The following is a 25,509-nucleotide window of genomic DNA, read 5'->3' on the forward strand; positions in this document are numbered from 1 at the left end:
TCCAAATCCACTAAGGTATTTTTGTTTTGTTTTCTCAAAAATCCGTGCAACGTGAAAGAACCGCACCAGCCCTCCCGGCTTCCAGGCCCAGACTCTAAAGCTGAATGTGTTTAAAACAAAATGGAAAAGGCAGAGCCAGGGAACCTATCCAGAGACTCGAGTTTCTGCAAAAGCAATATCGTTCCCAGGACCTGACGCCCAGTGGCTCAAAGAGATCCTACAGAACTCCAGCCAGACGGTTAGTTACAGGGAGAGTCTTATCTGTCATTAAAACCACTTGGATTTTACACCAAAACTTGCCGTGCTATGGAAATTCAATTAAAAGACTTGGACTGAGGTTGTCTTCTGGTGTAAATCAGCAAATAGCTACAGTGAAGTTAGGGGCAAATTTATACCAGCTAAGGATCAGGTCCCCAAGTCTGTTTTAGACTTAAAAGGCCCAGTGGAACAACAGTCCTATGACAAATGTGTGTTCAATACAAAATGGAATTAAAGAGCAGAAAATAAATCATAGATGCTTTCAAGAAATGTCATTCTGCAGCTGTCTGGTTTATGTCCAGAAATTCCCCAGAATGAATGCATACTCTATTATGAGTAAGGTAAAGGATATTAATAATGCTTTGCACTTTCACAGCACCTTTCAACCAAGGATCTCACAGCTTTGCAAACATTCACACTCACAGCGCGCCTGGGAAGAAGGTTAAATATAATTTTATTAATTTACATGCATAAACGCATTTTCCTCAGGCTTTAGCTGCCTTTTCCAGACAAAGTGGCTTTCCCAGAAATCAGGCTGTGTGGAACAGACCATGTAGCATGGTTTCTGGATCCTTTCTAACCTTCATCTATACTTTCTCACCCCAGGTCTCCCCCAGCTCCTGCCTCGCCACCCTCTGTGCCATTTGGAAGTTCTCATCCTCTGCTGTGCAACTCCCCTTTCAAAGTCTATTGTTTCCTCTGGAATTAGATGTAAATCAGAATTAACACAGCAGTAAAACAGGCTGCTAGGCTATGTAGAAGGCTGAGAAAAGGCTTAGAACATGGCAAAACTAGCAAGATCAAGACTGGGCATTAGGCAGGCTGCCCTATAAAGGCCAAGAGACGAGCTAAATTATCCAAACCTCTGCAGTTTCTTCTTGTCAGACTGTCTGGCACAACAAAGGAAGGACTTGATGTGGGGAAGAAACTGAGGAGTGTGTCCCAGGGATCCCCTGGTTGAGATTGTGGGACATGGAGGAGGAGAACAGCTGCACGTTGTGCTGTGTAAGTGTAGGAGGTATGGCACTGCAGTCGGGAAGATAAGGCAGGCTCCACTGAACCCCCAGTCCACCTTTACAGACCTGCCCCCCTCATCTCACAGCTTGAGTGCTACTTTGCTCCTGTTCCCCGTACCTCTGGATCATATTTAGTCTAAACAGACTAGTAGGCTCAAATATTGTTGTGGACTAGGGGCAGATGGACAGACACGCTCGTATCCCTAGGAAACCGGGCTTAAAATCCCCAGGCAGATTTCCACACCACAGTGAAGACCATCCCAGATGCCTAGCAGTCCTTTCAGCTTCAATGCAGTCCAATGAACAAGCCATTAGGGAATCTGTGTTTAAGATATGATGTATTAGAGAGCAAACCCTCTCTGATAAGCTTTAAAGAGTTCTTAAAAATTTAAAATAACAATGGTGTTTTATAAATCTGAAAGCTTGGGACGGAGGGGAGAAGCAAGGAGGGGGGGAATTTCAGCTAAACAATAGGCTCACAGTCCCTGTGCTTCCTGAGCTGCTCGGTGAGTGCTGACAGCCCCTTCATGCTGCTCTCTCCATAGGAGCTTTTTCAGTCAAACCAGATTCAGGCACTATTTTGCGCTACCAGCCTTGATAAGGTTTTCCAGGAGAACAATAGGCACTGGGCCTGTAATATCCTCATTTTTCAGGCCTTTTTGTTCTAGGATGGATACAGTGGGGTGGGTCATTTATGGACTAAATGCTTTATAGGCACTGTAGGGGAATCTTATTTGAAATGCCATCTATGCTGGCATAGTGCCCTTAACTGCAAGCAAGGCTGGGAAGGAATAGCATGGTGTATTTATCGTACTCGTGGCATCACTGGCAGCAGCGGCAGCTCTTTTCCAGCCAGGCACTGTCTGTTTTATGAACTGCTGGGTCTCACTGTCAAGGTGCGGGGTGACTGGTCTGAACATTAGCTCCCTCTGTCAGACCCGTGGGCAGAGTCATGCCTGGGTTAACTTTTGTAGAAGATGTCTGGGGAAACAAACGTGCAGCAAACTCATGGGGGTGTCTAGATTCCCCAGCATGGGAGGTGCTAAGCAATAGAAAGAGCTCACCAATCTTTGCCTAACAGAGCTGATACCTCCAAGGAGTTTAGGAAGCCAAAGGATGGAAAGTGGTTTGTCCTAAGCCATGGGGAGAGAGCCAGGAAGAAAGTAAAGGTAAGTTTTCCCAAGCCTCAGTGAATTGTCTGACCGCTTACTAACACTGCCTCCATTTCCCTTTGAAGCACAGCGGCAGGCTCTGACGGAGTCTGACTTGCTGACGCAGCTGCATAACAACAGCAGCACTGACTGTAGTCATTTAGCCATCTTCTATTGGATTCCTTACCACAGCATCTTGGGGTACTTTTTACAAAAAAAAGGTCAAATGACTCCAGTTCACATGATGGAAAAACTCCCAAACCTGAAATACAGAAGGAACTGCTCCTGAACACCCGCTCTCATTTGGTTAGGAAACACAGGCACTACATTTCCAGACAGGACTTGGCCTTACAAATTTTGGTGAAGAAAACCAGGGGAAGGAGAAGGCTGCAAATCTGGAGCAGGCTATGGGATCCACAGGATTCTCCATGCAGAACACAGTCTGGTTTTTGCAATGAGTCCTTCTGCTTCAGTAGGAAGAAAGGATCCTGGCTTGGTGGCTGGAATTTAAATTAGCTTCTCTAAATGGGGAAAGCAGAACCAGGTGTCCTAGGGGATCCAGGCTTGTGATTAATCTAAGTGGTCACTTGGGGTCTATTTTGCGGCAACTACTTTATAGGGAGAGTGAGAAAGGAGGGCATAGGACCTCACTGCTTTTCCTCCTGAAGTGAGGTTGTGTGTGGTGGCTAGGACGGGCACTATTCTGGTATCTTGGAAAAGTCCCAGCGTAGGCGCATGGGAACAAAAAACACTACTGCTGCAAACCAAACATGTAAGCGAGACCTGCCAAGCTGCTGAGCGTCCAGCCCTCACACTCCCGTCATTTAACCTCCTGGAGATTGCATTGAAGAGGTGGGGTTGTGTTTAAAGCCAGTTGGAGAGAAGAAACCTAGACTGTGGGTTTCTGGAGGGGCAAGGAAGCCAAAAACACCTCCAGCTCCTCCTAGAAACATTAGATGCATTGTTTTAAATGATGGCAGCAAACATAAAGGTTGTAGAGTCTGTAAGGCTCTTCTCAGGCCCACTCTGGCTCCAAGTGTATGTACTAAATGCTCAACACATATGGTGCAAAACCTTACAATGTCAGCAGCAAGAGATTTGCTGAGATACAGTTTCTCTTAGCACAAATCTGTGAAGGCCCTGGATGCTATCATTTGTCTGCAGGAGGTTTGACAGTGTGTGGCAGAGATGGTGGAACAGGACTAGAAAGCAGAGCAGAGTATGAGGAGTCCTCTGGCCTTTTCAAATGGCTACAAGAGGTGGCTCATGAAAATCAGCAATTGGCTTCCCTTAACATTGAGCCCTATGGCATACACCCAGGTATGAGTTGCTTGGGTATCCTAACTGTATACACTGAGACCTCGAAATCTCACCCACAGCATCATTCGTTTTGCAGTGAATTACTTTTCAATGTACTATTTCTGCTAATTAAAACAATTGCTTAGCACGTATGCCATACGTCACGCTGTATGTCATTCACAACCAGTATTACTATGACTGTTCTCATGATTACCTAAGACTTTCCAGTGCCTTCAAGCACCAAGCTCATTTGTTTCTGCTTCAAGATGACAATGTCCTGCTCCTTGCGCTAAAGAATCACCAGTACAGGGATCATATGTGGAATTAAGTAATTCTAAGTCTCTCCACTAAGAGGAAGCAACTAGCTGAGTGCAGAATAATTTCAGAATAACTTCTACTCTACATTATCAGACTATTTGATTATTTCACAATTAAAAAAAAAAATTGTCAAACATCTCTACATTGCTATTAGCCTGTTTTACAGATGAGGAACTGACACAAAGAGCATAATCCAGGCTTGGAACAACATTGGTTTTTGACTTGAAGTCAACTCAAACCAAGTGAGGAGGGACTGACTGCTGGATTTACATAAGAAATGTGTTGTAGAGCATGGACACAAAGTACAGGTTTAACTTGGGAAATCTCTGAAAGTAGCTGAGAGCCCGGTTATGCGTTGCTATCCTTCTGGAAATACAGATCAGAGCAATCAAACATTTCCGATTTAACTCCTATTCCAGATCCAGTGTTGGATTAAAGTACCGTGGCTGAAGCCCACTTATTTCCAGCGTCAGACAGGATCTGGAGCTTAATATAGTGCATGCACAGAACTAGGATTCAGGATTTTCAAAGGGGACTCATTCAGCTTGCAGAGACAGGGGCGTGCTTAGGGTAGTCCTGGTCCCTTCCAAAGCAGGTCACTCCAGCTTGAGATCTGTGATCCCTCTCTCCTTCATTAGACTTAGCCTGGCAGGGTGACACGAAGGAGCTCCTACGCACCGCAACTCTAGAGCCTGGAGCTCTGCTCCCCCACTCAGAGGACGGCTCTGGCCTCCAAAATTTGGAGTCACTCCCTGTTTGCTTTGAGCCATAGGCGACAGCCCCCAGTTGTGCGAGCGTGGCTAGAAAAACATCCCAGAGCCGTGCAGCGGTGGAACTTCCTGATTCATGTCTGAGTTACCCTGTGCAATGCTTACAAAGACACATTATGAAGAAAAGGAGGAAGTAATGAGAATTTTTTCTGTTGTTGCTTTTTTTAATATCAGCAGCAGAAGTCCCAATGCACAGTGCATGAAGACTGAAGTATGTGTCCTAAGAATCCCTCCCAGAGCCAGCTTTGAAAAGCAGACGCTCTCCAGTCAACATACATGTTACTGAGCTACGCAGGGCTGCAGACACGAACAGCAAAAATGCAGACACACAATTTCATATTCTGAAAGGTGCGTTTCTGAGCACCCTTCGCACAGGTATATACGCATTCATCCAAAACACATATACGAGTGTGAACAAATATGCAAACAGCACTGTGCATATTTTACCCCCCAGCACACAGGGGGGTAAAACCAAACAGTTAACGTGCTTGCAGTTTGCACTTATTGAAAAATACGCAAATGCAGAAGTAAAGAAAAAGAAACACATATTCACGGAGAAAAAAGCTAGACGCAGCAATACACACATAAGAGAAAAGGGAAGGGAAGACACACATGCGCAGACATTGCAGCTAACATTTTTACAGCATTTGCCCATTTAACTCATTATCAGGAAACAAATTTACTCTTGTTTTAGGAAACAGCCAAAGCGCTTCCAAGAGCTTTTCACGGGAAGGACTGCACCCCAGCAAACGTGTAACCCCCACACACATGTGCAATAACATTGCTTGCAGTGCACCCTAGGCAAAAAAATAATAGCTCTTTTGCTGGGAGAAAAGGAAGGATAATGGTTACTTAGAAAGTGCTCCAGACAAGCTGTCAGGTTGAATTCAGAGAACTGGAGTCTACTCTGGGACAGCGCTGGCTCAGGGTGATCCCTTGTGAGTTGGGTTTCCTGCCTGCTACAGCTTAAAGACAACGATTCTTTGTTTCCAGTTTTTCTGGTGAAAAAACACACGCCTGCCTCCGAAGAGGGTCAGGGAGAAAGCAGACAAAACACTAACTCTGGAATTTCAAAGGAAAACAATTAAAAAAAAAAGAAAGGAAAAAAAGAAAAATCCAAGAGCGCTAGCTACTGTCTCTCCTGAAATCATAAATCCCTGGTTTGGCCACACAGTCGCAATAAGAGAAGCACCAAAAAAGCCTCCCCTTTTTCTGCTACGGAGCTAAAAATGGGATATTTCATCACCAGGCACACAAATATCATCGACAAATGTTTTAGCATGTACAGACAATTAAGAGGGCATAAAGCTGCAACTGCTTTTTCTCTGACATGACTGAGACTGGAGGGTTTATAACCTTTGCTGTGAACAGGGGGCCTTACTGACACACTCGAAAGAAGGGTTTACTGAAACTGGTCAATATTTTTCACATGACAACCTTTCAGACCTGAAAAATGGCCTTTTCAAGAGAAGAATTTTATGCAGGAATTTGAGACTTTTTTTCCTGTGGGAACTGTGCTTATGCAATCATGGTGCCTGTGGTCTCTTTGCCCCTCTCTCTCCAGTCCCCAAACACTTTTGAACCTGTCACCCAAAATTGTCACCGAATTTGACAAGCGGGAGAAATGAGTTTTAAAGAGTGCCTACCAATCTAAAGGAAACTGCTGGGGAAAGAGGAGAGAGGTTGCAGCCTTGACTGCGAGAAAAGCAGCTGCACGGACTCATATTCTGGTAGGTACCAGGGAACCTGCGTGAGAGAGATCTTATTAATGCTCCAACACCAGGAAACTCTTCCTTAGGGGCTCACATGGGTACAAACCCATGGGAAACCACTCTGTGTGAGTTTCAGAGCTCACTGATATGTTTATCTTCTTAAATTTGCCAACAACTGAACAAAACATACAAGCAAACACACCTTATACCCAAACATCCTTATTGTTCACACAAACACTTATAATGCAAACATAAACACATAATAGCCACGGACTAAATCCTTAAAATTTGTCTCCTACATCCGTATTCATGTACTCACATACAAACTTCTTCCCTCTTTGAAAATGCAGATAGCACATCAGCTTTTCCTACGTTCTGCTTGAATTTAGGTTGGATCTATGAGACTTTGGGCTAGTGCTGGTTTACCACTATTCTAAGCTAACTATATTGCCTTAGGCTGAGCCTGACGTATGCAGAGAACAGTGCTGGAGGATAAAGACCTGTGCTGAATCCAGCCTTTTAAACAAGATCATACATAACCTGTAATCTGGAAGCAAACAGCCACGCAAAATCGCTCCACTAAATTCTCACGCATGACGCGCGGGTGTAGCCCTTATCAGCCGAGCCTTCCTTCATCCCACTCTGCTACCTCACTGCACAAATACCCACCTCACTGCATATCAGCGCATACTACAAAGCACCACATATACCACACCAGACAGTCCTACGTGCCTGTTTAGACACCTGCAATTTTACACATCAACGTGTCATGATTCTGCCTCTTTGGAAACTGCCAGCACTATCCTGCTTGAGTTCAAACCCTGCACAGCATTTAGGCTTGCATGTTAAACACGCAGGTTATGCAGACCCCAACATGCTTAAAAGTAAGCATGGACTTTAAAAATGTGTTGGACTGAGGCCCGAATGCTCACGACCATACGAGGGACAGCCCTTTGGCCTCCTAAATGTTGTTGTATGTGAACATACTTTCCATTTCCCTGTGGAAACCTACTTAAAACGACACCATTCTGAAGGCGAGCAATTTAAAATCTCCACAGACTTGGGCAGATAATGTAGTCTCAGATTCTTCTCCCATGTCTCTGGTACCTACAGTAGGTCAGTCATTGCTCCAAACAGTCACGGAAAATGAAACAGACCATCTCTCCAGTGGAGCGCTGGGAGCGGGACACAAATCTTTCCATTCAGCAATGAGCAACCTCATTTCATTTTCCAGAAAATTGTTCTCTAGCCAAAAAATACTGATGATTTTCATTAGAGCAATTTATTTCTCAAAGGCAGCTGAAGATAATTTGTACCAATGACGCTAAATACCATACTTTTGAGTGTTTATGAGGCTGAGAAGCAAAGCAGCTCAGGCAACAAGAGTCCTTTGAACACGACAACGTTTCTACATATCTGATCTGAGAAGAAAATGCATACGCTTTGTGCACCGGCTGTGTAAGTTTACAGTATCTGTTTCTGCTATGAAAGCAGTTTAACTCTCCTAAAGCAGTGCTACAGGTTCTTCTGTACGCAGAGCTGGCATTGCAGAAGAGAAGTGAGGGGGCAGAAAATAGAAGGGAAAAAGGGAGTAAAGTCTGCAGCTGCAACCAGCCAAGGCAGTTCTGTCTCCAGAGCCATGGCACGAAACCCAGTCCTGTGACAGCAGTGCTGCCCTTGCCAGCGTGGGCCACAGGTCAAGCGGTGCCCTGTCCTCCTGGGTGACACCTTGCTGTGGCTACAGAGCATGCCCTGCTATGTCTGTGACAAGTTCAGGAGAGAGTAGAGCCGTATGCTGCATCTGAAACATCTGCATCTCTCTGTTGCAGCTGTACCTTTTTTTGCCATGTAGGTTCTCTTTCACAGTATGTGGATGGAATACGTTGTACAAAGCATAGTGTAAGCGTATGCAAAGAGCATGCATTTCTCCTTGGAATTTGCACAAGCAGGTTATTTGCATTAGCTATGTGATCTTAGAGAACGTGCAAGAAAAATTACAGGAGGAGTGAAGAAAATAGTATTTTTTCCCTCTCTCTGACATGTATTGTACTATTTCATCACCTCCTCCTGCTTTTGAATCCTCAAGGGAAGGTGGTTAGAAAAGTTTGTTTGTCTGTTTTTATTCACAGGCATAGAGAGAAGAAATATTTACAGGATTAGTAGATTGAAGATGCATTAACATAAAGAAAAATGTTTCATCTTTTGAGAAGTTAAGGAGACAAGAAAATACTTATAAAAAAATCATGATTTTTAACTTAAAATTCCTTTTCCAAAAGAATATCATCATCTTGAAGCGAGCCCATTAAAAAGCCTTAAAAGGAAGCAAGGAAAATCTTGTTGCCTAACAGACTAGACCAAGGCTGAGGAATTCCAAGTCCAGTTTTATGTTCACCATGAGTTTCTTCTGTGATATTGGACAAGACACTTCACTCTGCTCCCCCAATTCCTTATCTGTCAGCCTGTCATGTTCACGTCTCTTATCCTGTCACCTTATCTCACGAATAATATTTGGAGCATGAATCAGTTACAGTAGGCTGAAGTGGGTCGGTTTATCCTAGAACAGCATTCAGACATCAAATGAATGCAGAGGAAATTTATGCATTGTAGGAGAAATGGAAGAGGAATAGGTGGGATTTCAACATTTCTATGCTAGTTCTTAATTTTTATTTGACTATCCCATGGGCGTGTTTAGTCCTTTATTGACACATGATGAAAAGTACCATGTAAAGATAAAAACACCTAGCTGACAGAAATCAAATGCAAACTTCTGTCAGCTGCGCTAAAGAAACACACTCGAGGGCAGTAAAAATGGACGGGGAGGTACATTTTTTCCCTCAAATTTCTTTCTGCCTGAGTGACTCTAGGCCCAACTTGCAAAGATAAAGGGTATAAAAAATTCAGAGGAGTGCAATTTTACACAGAGCATTTCTCTTTAATAAAAAAATCGCAGCTTTCTTCCCTTTATTTTTAGCAACGACCTGGCCTAAGACAAAAAGAGCACAGTCCTGGATGTGCACGTATGTTTATGGGGGAAATTGTGGAGGAACACATGCATGTGTGTCTACTTTATTCAAATAGGAGCAAGCCTAGCTGTTATTAATTTAAAATAGATGACTGTTAGCGTCAAAGTAGTCAGTCACAGAAAAGCCTGAATGGCTTTGTCTCTGTAGCGTACCATGTTTTATCAACTAATGCCTGCCTCATGAGGAGAGAACAGCATGCCAGGGAACAGACAGCTCAAGTGGATGGTTATATGCTGGACAAAAGAAGCTGCTGTAAAAACCAGCCCTGATATTGTGTCCAGGGTCCAAGACAGATGTTGGAGATGAAATGCAGCGTGGTGCAATGAGAAAGAAGTGCTGGCTCTAAGAGCAGCGCTAGTCAATGGAGCAGCCAGACACACCATGCAGAAGCTTGTTAAATGTGTGATCTCAGTTTGCTGTAGCCTTTCAGTGAAATGGGGGGTTTTGTCTCTCTCTCTCCAGCTGCTTAAATAAAAAACTTCTGCCTTTCCCCACTATTCTTTGAAATGCAAACTTGTGGCTCATCAATGAAGCCATGTTCTCCTGAAAAGCATAGAAATGTTTATATATGAGGTGAGGAAACTGTCTCGGCATGAGCGCAGACTCCTTCTAGGTGGGTTATCTCATATAGCAGTTAACTGCCTGACTGTGACTTACTGTCTTATCTCAGGGATGTGCATCATACCCATCACACCAACTCTCATAATTTTGTAATGACTGAGAATCCAGTTTTTCATGAAAAATGAGAAAAAGGAGTAGGACTGTAGCTGCAGAGGAAAACCTGAAAAACCTGACTGAAGGATATACAAAAAACTCAAAAGCCTGAAGGAGCCCCAAGTGTGTTATTAACTTTTAAACTTCAAGGTTTCTAAGCTCCATCTACATGATCAGAATTTTTAATAGATTTAAAATTTGGGGTTATTTCAAAAAGAAAATCAAAATGTTCCAAAATGAAAGTGTCAAAAAGATACACTTGGTCTTCCTTGCTGGTTGAAACTAGCTGACAGATTCATGAATGGTTTTGGAAGACCTGAGTGGCCTTTACTCAGTAATGGATATTGTGAGAAAATTTTATCCTTTCAACTATGAACTCACTCAGAGAGAAATAGTGTCTCAGTCCTTGCCATATATCTGAGATTTCAAACTGTTTCACATAAAGGACAGAAAATACGCCGTCAGTTCATCAACTCAGTAATACACAAGTGTGAAAAAGACAGATAGACATTTTATGCCACAATGTCGGCTGCACAACTGGAGATGTGATTTTCAGCATGGATGGGGCTGCAAATTGTGAATTATTCTATTTTAACCATGCTGTGCATGCATAGCAGATCAGAACATTTTCATGCCAAGGATATTATATAAAAGGTCTAGTTTTAACCCAATCAAAAACATTGTGAGAGTACAGGAAGCCAGGACATTTATATGCGAAAGACTGACCTTCTTTGGTGGCAAGACGTGAGGAAGCTTCTGTGTGGGATGGAGTATTGTAGACCAGCAGTGAGCTACCTATAATGAAAAGAAAAGGAGTTATTGCAGTTTGAATATGCTCTGCCAGTAGGGAACCATGCAGGCAGGTAGAAAATGCTATCACTAAGATCTAAAGACCTAATTTTTCAGACAATTAGGCACACATTTTCTATGATGGATATGAAATTCTTTTAAAAGCTTGGTAGCTGTATGTCACACATCTGCTACAGTTTCTCTACTTGCAAATCAAAATAAAGACATTTGCCTCCTTCACTGAGCACCTTGATGTCCTCCACTGAAAACTGATATAAAAGGGTGAGGTTGTATAGTACATTTATACAGGTACAATATCTATCACAGCAGAGCCTCTAGAAATTACTATGGCACAGACTGTATTACAGGGTAAGGAAGAAGCTTTCCTCTCTCTCTAGCTGTGATAGAGAAATTTCCTGTTTGAGGAACATACAGTAGAAGTTACATGAATTGCACTGTCAGGATCTGAATATTTTTAGAGTGTCACATGCTTGGTTTCGGGCCAACAGCTGCAAAAATCTCACCGGTATTCCAGCATCTCCCATGCTTTGTGGAGTTTGAAAGTGGCTTTCTTGGTTCAGAGTGGCCTTTCCATCCACCCTCACTTGAAACAAAACTATACAAGAGAAGCACAAAAAACGAACCCGTTGGAAGGGTCTTTGTTTTGCAGTTTATGGTGGAAATGTTCCTTTGTAAGCATTTTACTTTGATTCTCCTGCAAACTCCTCTGGAAATGAAGGAAGAGGCCCTGCGAGCTCTTGGAAGCCAGCATGTAATACACATTTCATGGTTGTCTAGTTATATGTGTTTACCCTACATGATCTTCTAGGCTCACCTTTCCCACAGCTCTTTGAAGAAGTTTCCACTGCATGAGGTGGTGACATTGATAACAAGGCCCAGGGCCCTTCTTGGTAGGGACTGATGGTGTGAACTGGAGCAGGGCAGCAGTCTCGCCGTGGATTGGTACGGATGAGAAGTGCTTTTACAGACACTTTCTGCTATTCATATCTACACATCCCTCTATTCAGTGAGAGTCTATCCCATTTAAGGTACTTGGTCCTAAGCAACACACAGCGAACAGTATAGATTTCTGTAGATGCTACGCTGACTCTGAGCATCCCCAGATTCTTTGGCAGGGCTAAGAATACCTCTTTTGCAGGTACTATAATACTAACTGATTAGGATCTTGTGACTAAGCCATGCAGTCTCCACATTCCTCTAATCCACATGTTCCCAAATAACACTGACCTCACTTGCCCCTCAGTTGTATTCACAGTATGTCTCACTTTCCTGTGAGAGCTGAGGATTAGGCAGTTCACTGCCAGAAGTAATAGCCATTGCAGGTGCTGGATCTTATTAGCCCTGTGTTCCTATGTATTTCTTTTCTTCCCCAAATGCAAAGAAAGCCAAAGACGTGCACAAGCCAGCATGTACACAGAGGTAGAAGGTGTTGGAAAACAAAGCCTACTCATAGGGAGTGGAGGATGGATGCTACTAGATGCTGCAAGAGAGGGGATGTTTCAAAAGACCAGCATGGATAACATGATAAACTAGAAGGGAAGGAGTTCAAAGGGATCCCAAGGGTACCTTGACTGTGAAAGTTGTAAATAACCAAAGTGATTGGCTTAAATATTTAGAGAGATTCGCTGGTCTTTTGCTGCTGCTGGAGGAATTGCAACAGCTTTGTCCACCTAACTCATGTTTTCATCAGATGGTTTCTGGCTGTGGCATTTCTTTCTTAAATATCCGTGGGGAAACTCCTGTCCACCACTCTCTCCTTTTCAGGTTATTTGAAGTAGATCCTGAATGCAACGCCCAGCCTAGCTTGCCCCAGACAGGGAAGTGCTGGGGAATTCAGAAACACAGTTTTCTATGACTAAATAGGCTGCAAATGCCTGGTTGCACTGACTGGCTGAGGAGATGGGGGTGGGGTGATGAATAGCACTGAATAAGCCTGTACGATCAACCTATAGCTACTTTACACTAAAAAATGCAGCCCAAGCCACTGGAAAGGGACGGCGCCTCCCCCAGTTTAATTGCTAAAAGTTCTCACCTTTGCCCGACAGTCTGAGGTTTCTGGTGGGAACACCACAGAAAAGGAAATGTGTTTCCTATTAACGGTTTTCAATGAAGGAGGAAAAGAGAGAAAGCCAGAGAGACAGCTCAGGACAGAGAGAAGCAGACAGACAGACAGAGGCCAGGCTGCTCCCTCCCTTACTCGTTCTTGGGCAAAACTTTGGCTGCGATGAATTTTCATTTTGTTCTTATTCCCCCTTCCCCTTACTGAGTCAGTGACAGCTTAGATGAAATCAGCTCTTTCTGGAAACACTGGTACTATTAATAAAGTGCAAGGCTATTCTCCTATAATTAATATTAAACAGGTTATCTTACGGTTCCTCCCACCTTTTTCTTTCTTCTTTTATTTCCCTTGTATTAATTAAAAATGAAGATGGAAAAGGAATGAAAACCAGAGCAGGAGAGTTTATTCCCCATAAAGCCTTCCTTTTCACAAGGCAGCTCATCCTTCTGAGATGCAGGAATATCTTGGTTTCACAATCTTGAAGTCTATTTAACCTGGAAGTCTTTTTTATCCTGACCTTCTGAAGGCCATGTGGCCTTCCCTCCACATCTCCTGGTAGAATCAGGGTTGGGCTGCATTTAGCAGTATAGTTTTGTTTGGCATTAATACATGTCTCGAAACCACAAAGCAGTTTTCTGCTTCTGCTTTTCACCACAGTCTCATTCTTTCCCCTTCAAGCTCTTTTCGTTTGTACACACCATACACAACCGACCCCCCATAACTAGAGAGGAAAAGGACAGGAGGTGACAGTTCAGGCTTCTTTTGATGTTCATCCCAAACATAGCATGAAAACATTCAACTCTCCCTTCCCACTGCCCACTGGCTGACTGGAGAAGATTCACCAGGCAGACTGTGTTTGAAAAAGATACCGGCACAGCAGTCAGTCTGGAGTCCAAAGGTGCGGGGGGATGAACAAGAAGAAAAGACCAAGGCATGGTTTCACAGTTTCGGAAAGGAAACTGGGAGAAACACTTAAAGAAAGATAATTATCTGAGCGGGGGACAGTAAGTTCCCTGAAAAAACTACTGGGGGGGTGTTTTGAGAGACTCCAAAGGATAGAGTGTGCTGCAGAACTGGGTTCTGCAAGTCTGAAATCTCCTAAAGGTCAGAGACATCTGAATTCCTGACTGCTCCAATAGGTTAGGAAAACAACTGCATGATTCTGATCCAGACCTAAGTTTTGCCTGAAGACTAAAGGTGCTGTGATACAAGTTTGGTTTAGTCTCGACTATATTAAATAACTCACCAGAATCTTCTATCTCCAAAACTAAGACTGAGCTTTTGTTGAGGTCTTGCAGATGTTACCGGTTTATTTTTTCAATCTGGACTCAGAAGTGCCAAAATAATGTACCTCATAGTTAGTTTTAAGAATGCTTTCACTCTGATCAGGAGCGTAAAATGTTGAAAACCTTCTGAGGAAGCTAATTTTCAGGGAGTCTCCTTGCCTGGCTCAGAAAGTTCAGATCGGCTTTGTTTCTTGGAAAACAAACACCAAAGTTTAGGATTCACTAGTCATCACATATCCAGCTTAACATCCTGAGAGGACAAAAACCTTTCAAGAGAGAGACTGGGCAGATGTAATCTAGCCTATAGATCTGCAGTTCCCCAAAGTTCTCCTGTGTTTTGTTACCATCATGTATTGTCCACCCTAAGCAGGAGCAAAGCTGGATGTCTCTGAAACAACCAACCTTACAAAAGGGGAAAATTCATGAAAAAAGACCATCTCCCCATGGCACTGAGCTCAGAGGCTCGGCACTAAACATCCGCTGGAAGTCAGTCTGGAAAAACAATAAGCTCCTTTCGAAGGCGTTACTCCGTGAGGGAGTTAACCAGCAATCCAGAAACCAGACTGTCATTAGGCAGCGCTAGGAACAGCTGCACGGAAAGGAATGCTCTTCAGAGGCTGCCCGTCCTCCACTCAGACAGGAGCTTGCTTTAATAAGGACAGCACTCGCATGACGTCTTAGAACAGCCCAAGGGGCTGAACAGAGAGAAATTTATAATCGTACAAGCTGGGGATGGACTGGGATTGAATTCTCCTTTCGTATGCATCCATGTAAAATTGGAATAACTAATTTGCCTGAACCCAGCAAAGTTGCTCAGGTTTTGCACTAGCTTAATAGCATAGAAATCATTGTAGGCATTCCCCTGGCAGAACTTTATATTTTTATGATTATTATTCAGCATGCATTGCAGCAGCACTTAAATGTTGCAACTGCATTAGGACTCCATTGTGCTGGGTCTTGAGAGACAGGAGACACAATCCCTGTTCCACAGATTTGCCATCTCAACAGACAAGATCAATAAGAAGGCAAGATTACTAGCTCCATTTTACAGAAAGTAAAACTGAAGCACAGAGGAATTGAGGCAAAGGTTTATCCCTCTTAATTTCAGGCATTTAAAGGTGATGTGTGAACTAGGGGACTACTATCCTGAATTTCAATGTGCCCTGTTGCTTCTTTTCTACAAACAGAGACCAGTGTGACCAGACTTCTCATTTAGGGACTTCAGGTATCTAAAGGTAGGTAGGATCAATCAGGAATTTGCTCCTGAACAAATGGACAGCAGCAAATAGTAAAGGTGGCAACTGAATCCAGGTCTTCAGATTTATGCCATGAGAGCAAGGATGCAATTCCTCTGATACCCTCTTTGAACACCCCAAGTAACGGGATCCCTAACACTTGAGACTATCACTGAAGATGCTGTCTGGAGCTAAAGCAACAGAAGAATTCAAGTCTTCTGCCAACCTTTTCAAATTCAGCCTGGTTCTTTGATTAAAAAAAACATACAATGTGTTCTTGGTCTCTTTCTGTCGATTCTCAATTCTTATCAATAAGACAATTCAAGTGTCTCACTTGAGTATTTATCTTGTGGGAATTTAAAAACATTTCCGGTTACAAAGCGTCTGATTTGCCCAGCCAAAGTCAGCAGGTTTGGCCAAAGCAGCACTGGCTTCACAAAACTGCCTTACGATTTCCCGTAAAAGTGTGTAATCCTGTATGCAAACCTTAGTTAGAAAGTTAGTTTGCATCCGCAATAATCTTGAAGTGTTCTGTGAACCAGCAGCTCTTTGCTGATGAAACAGGGTGAAATTTGCAAATTATTTTGGATGGGAAATTATTTTATTGTGAAGTCGCAAGGGACAAAAACTGTTCAAATCCAACAATTCGGTTATTTGTTGTGAATCATTTCCTTGGCTCGACTTCTCAAAAAAAATAAAGGTGGGGCTTACAGAGGCACCCATCTGTGATCTAACTCTTGTCCCAGTGTAATCTGTAAAACTCCCACTGATTTTAGCAGAGGCAGGGAGAGACCAGCACTGAACAGCTTTGAAGAAACACCCTAAATTAATGCTGTCTCACTGCTTTATTGCACTGGCCAGATGGAGACATCTTCAGCTGCCTTTACATCACAGTTTGGAGAAAATATTCTTTCTTCTTTCTCTCCCTGCCCTCTCACTTTGCTTTATGGCTCCTTCTCCTGATTTTTCAGTCCTCAAATAATTATACACCTATAAAAGCTGTTTGACTTGACAAAATATCGGAGCATGTGGGATTTAGTTCCAGTTCTCTGGTGTCATTATAACACAATTATCCTTAGCATACCTTTGCAAAGAAAGGAAATGCTTTTACCTCCATTTTATAGATGACGAGGAGACATTTGGACATGCTCATGGTTGCACAGGAAGTCTTAGAAAGGTCTGAATCTAAGACTCCCAGCCTCAGGAACGTGTGCTAACCATAAGGTGGTCATTCCTGTTTGGGCTGCTGTATATGCTTTTCCAGAAAGCTCAGAAGACTGCTCACAGCTTCTGTCTTAGGGGCTTAATACAGAAAAAAGGAGCATTGGATCCATCACATACTCTAGCATGAGACAGAGAGTAGCAATAAAGAGGTTCAGCAAAACTTGTTCTTTGAGTACTAGGTCACTTGCATGATGTCTGCTTCAGCACACTTACATTTGGGGAATTGCTCTTGCATTTTTTCCTCTTTCCAACAAATCTGGGCCTCCAGGAACATTGAAAATCTCCAACTGTGGCCAGTTGTGGGTCCTATTCTGAAGCAGTCTTTACCAGAAGCCTTGGGGGAAAGTGCACAGCCCTCTAACCGCAAAGTTATGGAGTAATTTGCTTGTGACCCATCAGTTAATGTTTGGTTTAATCTCCACAGCAAATTTATGTATTTTTATCATATAGCCACAGCTGGTTTTATTATCTGTAAGACTATCTAATCTTCTTAAGAGTCCTGCTCAGTTCTTCACCTCCCTGATAGCACCACTAACTCCATCTAAACTAAAATTAACTTTCCAACCCACTTTGTATTCCTCTCTTCCTTGTTTGCTCTCTCTGCTTGCCTTTCTCTGTTCTTTTGCCCTCATCCTTGCTACTATTTATCCTGCAAGAAGAGCCCTAGAAGTTCAGTACTCATGGCAGCTTATCCTATCAGCATGCCACGCTAGGGTTGGGATGAGTCAGGGCAATACTTACTTTCCCTGAGGTAACTGAGGTGAGACAACAGAACTTCTGTGTTGTAGAGGGAGGTGGTTCGGAGGAAGTCATCCTTGTTCATTTTGCAGAGCTCCTTGCCATCCATATTCTGGAAGATGGTGGTGTCAATCTCCATTAATCCATACTCCTTTATAGCCCATTCCAGCCACTGGCGCACATGTTCCTGGGTCCATAGGGTGGGATCTGGCAGAAAAGCACAAAGGATGGTAACACTATATGCAAGCCTCAAGCCTCTAGCACTCACTGTAGCCCAGTCAAAGCATTAACCATTGTCTCCACAACAAATGGATTTAATTTACTGATTCCAATGCATTTTGCCAAGATGAAAAAATACCAAGCTCATAAATTGATCACACTGACCCACTGGCAGGGTAAATTCCTTTGATTGTCTCCCACCTGCCTGAATCTTATACCTGTGCTTGGGAACAATACTAGTGACATTTGACTGTGACTTTTCTCCCTCTGGAAAAAAGCTTCCAAAAGCAAACTCACCCCTTTGAAAGGGTATGCTTGTCACAGCTTTGGTTCTGCAATGCTATATAATTACATCAGTGCTATATAAGTCACACCATCCTTCGCAAGTGCATTACAAAGTCCCAACAGATGGCATTTTAAAGTCTGAGGATGGCGGTATTTACGGTCAGCAAAGGGACTCTGAAAAAAGATATTATTGCTTAAACAGAACAGCTTGCCATGTATCTCTGAGTCACATTTGTTCACCCTGCTGACAAGAACACAATTCTACCTCCGCTAGCCCTGTAAAACCAACACAGCTATTGGAGGGCAATGTGGATTTTATACTGTCTCATGCACCATTATCAACTGTCAGTAAAGCTCCAGCTGTGGAATCTTTATTACTAGCGATGACGTAAGAGAGAGATTGAACCCGGCTGGAGCTTCAGACCCCGTGGTGATGGTTTGCTGCATCAGTAGTTAAAAAAAGACATAATCCTTTGAGTTTTGAAAAGAGCATTAGATCAGAAAGTCCCAGCAAGTATTTGTGCCACGATACCATTTTTACAGAGTCATTTTCAGAGCATATCTGCATTTTCAGATGTTTCCTGTGCTGCTTCTCCCCATGCATCCCATTTCAAAATTTAAGCTGCAGATTCATGTTCCATTGCGGCTGGAGAGGATTGCAAAGTCAAGCTTAAACTTTGGAGACGTTTGATCTGTCCATCACAGCTGGTACATTCCTCTAAGATAAAAGTCAAACACCTCAGGTCCCGAGGCAGTTAAGAAAATGGATCAGAAACATGTAGCCATCACACAGCTGGTAGGTTGTGCTTTGGGGAGGGACAAGAAATTGCTCTGCCACACATTTTATAGTGTATAAAATAATGCCTTGGCCCAGGACCATAAACTGTGTGTGCGTGGGCTGCAGGGATCCCTTGACACCAAAAGGTCAGGTAGTGGCTGTACCTGGTGCATTCCCGGGCACCTGAGTTCCAGAATAACAGCATGAAATGGAGAAGATCAAGGAATATTGAAATTATAACCGTGACATTTCCTCACTGAATTTCTAGTAAACCTGGGTTGCTTAAAGATGAATTCTAAACACGGAACTTACAACCCCATGCCTTTGCAAGTCTGCTTTGGGAAAGAAAGATGGATTTCCTTTATGTTTTGGCAATAGCTAATTTAAATTCTGCTTTCTAAGCCCTGGCAAAAGACTGCAAATTTTACAATGCAAGTGTCAAGGGAGGATTCTTTTTTTTTTTTAATTGAAAGAATTATTTGTCTTGAGTTTTTAAAAAAAACCCAACATTTAGAGGGCATAGTGAATTTGTGGTCTCCCTTTAAACAAACACTTTTGAATTTCAGATATTTGTTCAGCCTGTTTATCACTGCAAAAGACATTGAATGGTCTCTGAAAAACTGCCTTCTTGAAACATGGAATAGAGTTCGTTATTGTTACTATTGCAAGCCTAATGTGACATTATTCTTGCCTATCTTCACCCTAATGCGCTATAAATCTTTACTCTGGATTATATTAAAATTTCCAAATGCCTTTCTTGGATGAATTTGGCCTCATATCCTGCGGCCAGAGATCTGGGATGATGTTCATTATTGACTTCCAAAGTCTGGTAAATCACTGCTATTTCACAAGTAACTCAAGGTTTTGATTTGTGGATGCTCATGAGGGGGAAAAAAGTCCTTTTTTTCACTTCCCTTCAAAGAGGAGATTTTAAACCTTCTCTTCCACTGACGGCACTAAAAGTCATCTCCCCTATTTCAACAACAGTGCTAAACTTTAGCCCACCCTGGGTCTTTTTAAATACGCATGAATAGCATGGTGAAGAGCAGGATAAATGTTCGCCCCTGAATATTTTTAATAATATAATGACTAGTTGGTATCAGCTAACACCTTTCTAGGCAATGTTGATGCTGAAAACATATCTGATGCTGTCACCAATTAGGTTAGCCAGTCTCTCTAAGCAGATCCTAACAACAGCTTAAATGGTACTTTGAGATTTGCTGTCAATCTTTTATTGGCTTCCCTTCACTACATTCAGTTCAAGCTTTTCCTTTTCATCCTAAATGGCAAACAAATGCTTGGGAATTGTCATCTGTTCGTGGTCAAGCCACGATCAGAAAACAGAGCTAAATTCCACGAGTACATTTCTTTCTGCCAACAGTTCATCTGCTTGAATCAGCTACAACCCTCGGTGAAACCCTCACAACGCTGGGTGAAAAGCTGCACCCCTTGAAATCAGTGGAAGATTTGGTACGTAAGTTGGGCCAGGACTTGGCTCATAATATCTCCCTTGCTGGGAAGTTCCTGGGCTAGCCTGTTTATATCTATGGTGTTTATAAACTTTGCAGGGAAAAGAATTCCTCTCGTTCCAGGTTCAGACTTCACCGGTTGCCTGCCACAGCAGCTCTCAACCTTGACTATCCAAATGCATCTAAAGCATCCTGCCAATTTCAGACAGCAGATGTGGATATCAAATACAAACAGAGAACTGGATAGGAATGTTTCTGTGTAACAATTTTTGGAAGGATAATGTAGTTCCTGCAACATATAATTTCTCTGGTTTTTTACTTCTAACAAAAAAATGAAAACAAAATAACTCATTTTGAATCATTATGGCATGAAAGTGCATCTGGATCCTGCAGAGCATCATGGGAGTTATAATTTGGGTCCACTTCATGCTTATTCTTGCCTATAAACTGCACTCTTTGATCATACCGTGCATGTCCCAGGAAGCACTGTAGATTCTCCTCTAACACATGACAGGAGGTGGATTTGGTTCAACACACCAAACCAACACTTCATTCCAGAAAAAAAAAAAAAAAAGAAGCACTAATTATCCATTTCTTATTCTGATTCAAGGTAGAACATATGCGGAGGCACGGGAAATTCCCACTAGTGGTGGGAAACTCTATATCAGAATAGATATAGAAAATACCAGTATTCTGATATAAAAACAACTCTGATATTTTCATTACTTTTTACATGGTTTGTAAGAAAGAGAATTCCTCAGAGAGTGGATAAACATGCCTTATCTGTTCTGCTGTGTATTTAAGACAGTGCAAGGAAATACGACACAAAGAGTTTGATGGTGGTGGTACCTGCTGGGACAATGACTCTCCTCTCATTGGTGGTCATGTTGGGAGGAGGCCCGTTCTTCTCATCCATGTAGGTGCTGTAACTCATTGGGTTGGACTCTGTCCCTGCTCCGACGAGTTTGCTGCATTTGTTCACACTACAATCTACGGGGGACTCCCTGAAATGCGAAAGGAAACAGATGACTTGTCATTATTGCGCACCTTTCATCCCTGCTGTAGCAGAAGGAGGTTTGGGTTACAGAAATGGCAAGTATCCCAAAGGTGAAAAGTTAAGGGGAGTTTCTTTACATGTGGGAGAGGCCATTCCTGGCCTGTCACATGAATGTCATAAGGTGATCTATGAATCACAAGTCTTATGGAGGGGATCTCTGATAATGAAACCAGTTGGAGGAAAAAGAGCTGGAGGTGCAAAGAAGAGTGACTTTCAGACAAAGGCAATGGTAGCTGTAAGGTCATACTCAATACCTCTGAAATATTCACGAACCAGATAAAAAGCAAGTGCCTATCACATAGGTCTATCGGCTACACCCCCCACTCCCCCTTCATCCTTTATTGCTCAGTTGCATTTTTGCAATCCTTCAGATACAGCTTGATGCTCCTAGGAGCCCTTGTTGGACTGTTTCACTCTTGCATTGTGTTAAACACAACCCTGCACACTGTCTCTCTGTTATAGTGGAGTCTATCAATTGACAGAAAGGCTGTACTTCTCACCTCATGACCTAAGGCATTGCTGCAGAGCTAGTCAGAAATACAGATACACCACCCTTCATTTCATTAACAAAGGATACAAAATACCCATGCCAAAATGACAGGATAGTCACAGCAGAATACTACAATATTAGCATGGTATCTGAAGAGTCTTATTTATCCAGGGCTGAATATAACTGATCTTGTCTGTTCTTAAGAGTGAAACAGTCCCAGGCTTGTCTACTACTTGGATAGGAAATCTAGAAATCTTAGGTGCCTTAGGCGTGAGTCAAGAACTTCAGACCACAGAAATGGTGTGCAAAAAAGACTCTGGCCCTAGTTTTACTTCTGAGGTGATGGAGTGATGAGGAGGGAATGTTTAGCAACTCAGGTGGCACTGTGCTAAGACCTGGACTGCATGCAGACCCTTGGCAAGCAATAGGCTTTCTCTGTCCTGCTCGGGGAGAATGTGAGCCTCCAAACCACAGATAGGGAGCACAGATTTTGTTTTTCTCCAGCTGCAGTAGTAACTCATGCTTTTAGCTCTAGAGGTCACTTAAAATACCAGTCCACAGCCTGCCACATGCACACAGCACATCCCAGCTCTGAAGAATGTAGCAGAGAAGGGCAGCGTTATTGCCCTCACCTTTACAAGGGTGCATTAGTGTGCAACCTCTACGCAAAGTGAGCACAGAGCCCATATCCAGTGCAGTTTAGTCCACTGCTTTAATCGCACAGCCGTCCTCCTTCTCTGCCAGAAGCAAAGTGGCTTGGGAGGAAACCATTCGCTGAAGGGTAAGAACTATGACAGCGCACCAAATCCCACCCTCTGAGTTCAGCTGGCAAGACTTCCAAGTTTGGACGCTAAACAAATTTGTTTCTTAATCTGAATGGGGGGGAGGGAGAAATTACTGAAATTCAGTTATCATGGCTGGGAGATAAATGCTCCACCGAGATATTCTAAGGCAGATGGTAATTTTTTCCTCATGTCTTGCTGAGGGAATGTTGCTTGAAAATGGAAATAAGATGTATAACTTACACATGTTCAAATTTAAGGTTTTACTATTTTGCCTACTGTTTTTCCAGGCAGGGAACCAAAATCCGCCTTCAGAGAGGCAAACTGCTGAAGGTTTAATGTCCCCGTGGCAGTCAGAGGAGAGTCTGAGCAACTGCAGGGACACCAGGGTTTTCACAGGGAGTGTGATCATTTCTAACTTTTTGTTGAAATATTCTGTGTCAGGTGTTAAATGCTGCCTGTACTGGCAGAGAAAAAGCCCTGAAGCAGCACAAAGGATCTTACTCTTTCCTGAGGTACAGGCTGTCCTGAGAAGACTCGGTGAAATGGTGAGAGCATCCGTGCTTCAAGGTGTCAGACTCTGTTTGGCTCAGTGCTGACCGTCCCCGGGAGGTGACCGACCTCCTCGCCTGCCCTGCCTGGAGACCAGGTGCTGACTTTAAATGGTGCGGGCAGCCCAGCTGGTGGGACAGACCCGAACGCACACATCCCCACGCAGTGAGGGAGTATGGATTCCTACCTGCCTTTGGGATGAATTTCTCCCTTCTTCAGAGTCAACAGTAAAATTTTCTTCAAGTTCCCTGCAGTCAGCACCTGCCACGTGCTAGCAGAGCTGGCACAACTACCTGCTGCCTAAGGTCCTTCTACTGGGTTCACTCTCACCCCGCTGCTCTGTAGTTAAATTTCCCTGGAAAATAACCCCCTCAGTTGAAATATGCAATATTTATAATAGAATAGTTACATATATAATATTCATAGAGAACTACAGGATATATCCAGACTCTCAGGTGAGTACATCTTCTAAAAAGCTTATCTGCCTAGGAGTATACATGCTTTCTACTGACATGAAATGACACACATGAAAAGACCACAGGGTCCTTGGCTGTCTCTACTCTCTCTGCTAAGTATTGTGCACATTCACGTGACCGACACAGCAAAGTAACAAAAATAACACCAATGCTGTAAGATACCTCCTCGGTGGTTTTGTGATGATTTTTCACTTTGCAGATTCTTGGTTTGGCAGCTAGGACCCTGCTTATCCTCGGCCTTGCTCTGTATGTCTCAGCAGCCAAAACAGACAACCAAGTATCGGAGGCTGAGATCTGAAAAGAAGTTTAAAGGACCGAGGTGTGTCCTTACCAACCACTGATTTACCACTGTGGCAAGAGAAGCCACTCCGTCAATCCTGCAGGACATGTTAAATGTGCTCCATGTACCTGACACGGTTGTGCCCGTGTGGCTGAGTAGATGCCCCCCTCCCCTCTGAGGAAGTTTTCAGGATGGTTGGATCCAGAACTAACTGATCCGATAGCAGAAGAACAAACATAACTGGGAATAGCATTGGCAAAACTTAACTGGGCAGGAGACCCAACTGTCCTTCCCTTAAGAAAAAGATCGTGAAATCTTTTAATGACAGCAAGCAGGAAGATCCTTGCTTTTGTGTCCTCCTGTAATCCAGCATTTTCTACCAGATCCAAATGGAGCCTTTTACTGGGAAATGAGACAGTACTACCAGACTGAATCATCTTTGCAGCTCCCAGACGCCCATTACTGTACTACCCCAGCCTAAGGCGAGGGATTTAACAGTATCCCAGAAGGTAGGTGTAGCTGTGGGCAACACAAAGAAGAATTCAGTGTGGGGAACAACTACAGTATCAAATGAGAACAGGGAGCTGCGAGCCATGAATAGTGTATTCATTGAATATAGCTCCTTTCTTAGTTCATGCATTACCCACAAGCAGACTTAGATTTATATAAAAATTTCCTCATTATTTGAAATGGTTTGTGCGGGGGATTTCAGTTGCCAGATTAATCCTTGACTTTTCACTGAGACTTCAGACTTCCAAGTGGCTATATGTGCTGGACTTGCTCAGGTTCTGGGCAGAAAACGTTGTAGATCTACTAAGGTAAGTGGATATAGCCTGCTTTCACAAGATCTCTTAAGTATATTCACTGTGGCAGTGACAGAGTCCAAGGAATATGAAGCAGTACTCATTCCCTCTGTCAGTCCAAAGACTCTTCGTTCCAGCAGCTCCAGTAGCAGTCTCTGGGGATGCCAAGAGCTTGGTGTTTTGGGAAAGTTTATGTTAGACTGGCCAAAATGGACAAGCAGCTAGCCTGGCATTGACTAATAAATCCTCTGTACAGCTTCAGCCTGTGCTCCAGATACCTGGAAATAAAGCAATTACTGTCCCAGGGCCTCTGTCTAGGAATCACCTTTGGCTTTCATTCGAAAGAGCAAAATAAGGGATTTCAGTGATTTCTGAACCTGACTCAGCTGTGGTCAGTGGGACATTTCCTCCTTCTTTCTATCCCTTTCTTCCTAACCTTTCATTCCTCCTCTCTTCCCATCTTTTTTTTTGTTTTATATTTGCCACTTCTTGCTGTAAGTCCCCGTTTGGTCATCTCAGCTTTAATCTTTACACTTGAAATTAGGGGTTTTTGTTGTTGTTGTTCAGTGAAGGAAGTAAGAACAGACATACTGTATTGTGGTTCCTTCTTACAGGCAGGGAACAGAGCTATCAGGACAGAATCAGAGCTCCTTGAAACTTGCATCTAACTGTGCGTTAACCCTGCCTCTCATCCTGCTTTCAGGA

At 43.1% G+C, this 25,509-nt stretch overlaps 1 protein-coding gene across 5 annotated transcripts in view; it reads right to left on the reverse strand.

Annotated features, from left to right (window-relative positions):
* FLI1 (Fli-1 proto-oncogene, ETS transcription factor) overlaps window positions 1-25,509 on the reverse strand; it is a 91,948-nt gene that overhangs the window by 8,634 nt on the left and 57,805 nt on the right. For all 5 annotated transcript variants that reach the window (XM_009322599.1, XM_009322597.1, XM_009322601.1 and 2 more), the window contains 3 exons: window positions 21,214-21,368; window positions 17,617-17,820; window positions 10,988-11,056 (listed from right to left, as the gene is read on the reverse strand). In XM_009322599.1, coding sequence (XP_009320874.1) covers window positions 10,988-11,056; window positions 17,617-17,820; window positions 21,214-21,368 — 428 coding nt within the window. The remainder of the gene's footprint in view (window positions 1-10,987; window positions 11,057-17,616; window positions 17,821-21,213; window positions 21,369-25,509) is intronic.

This window comes from Pygoscelis adeliae, unplaced genomic scaffold, assembly GCF_000699105.1.
Source record: "Pygoscelis adeliae isolate BGI_AS28 unplaced genomic scaffold, ASM69910v1 Scaffold224, whole genome shotgun sequence".
Classification (NCBI taxonomy): domain Eukaryota; kingdom Metazoa; phylum Chordata; class Aves; order Sphenisciformes; family Spheniscidae; genus Pygoscelis; species Pygoscelis adeliae.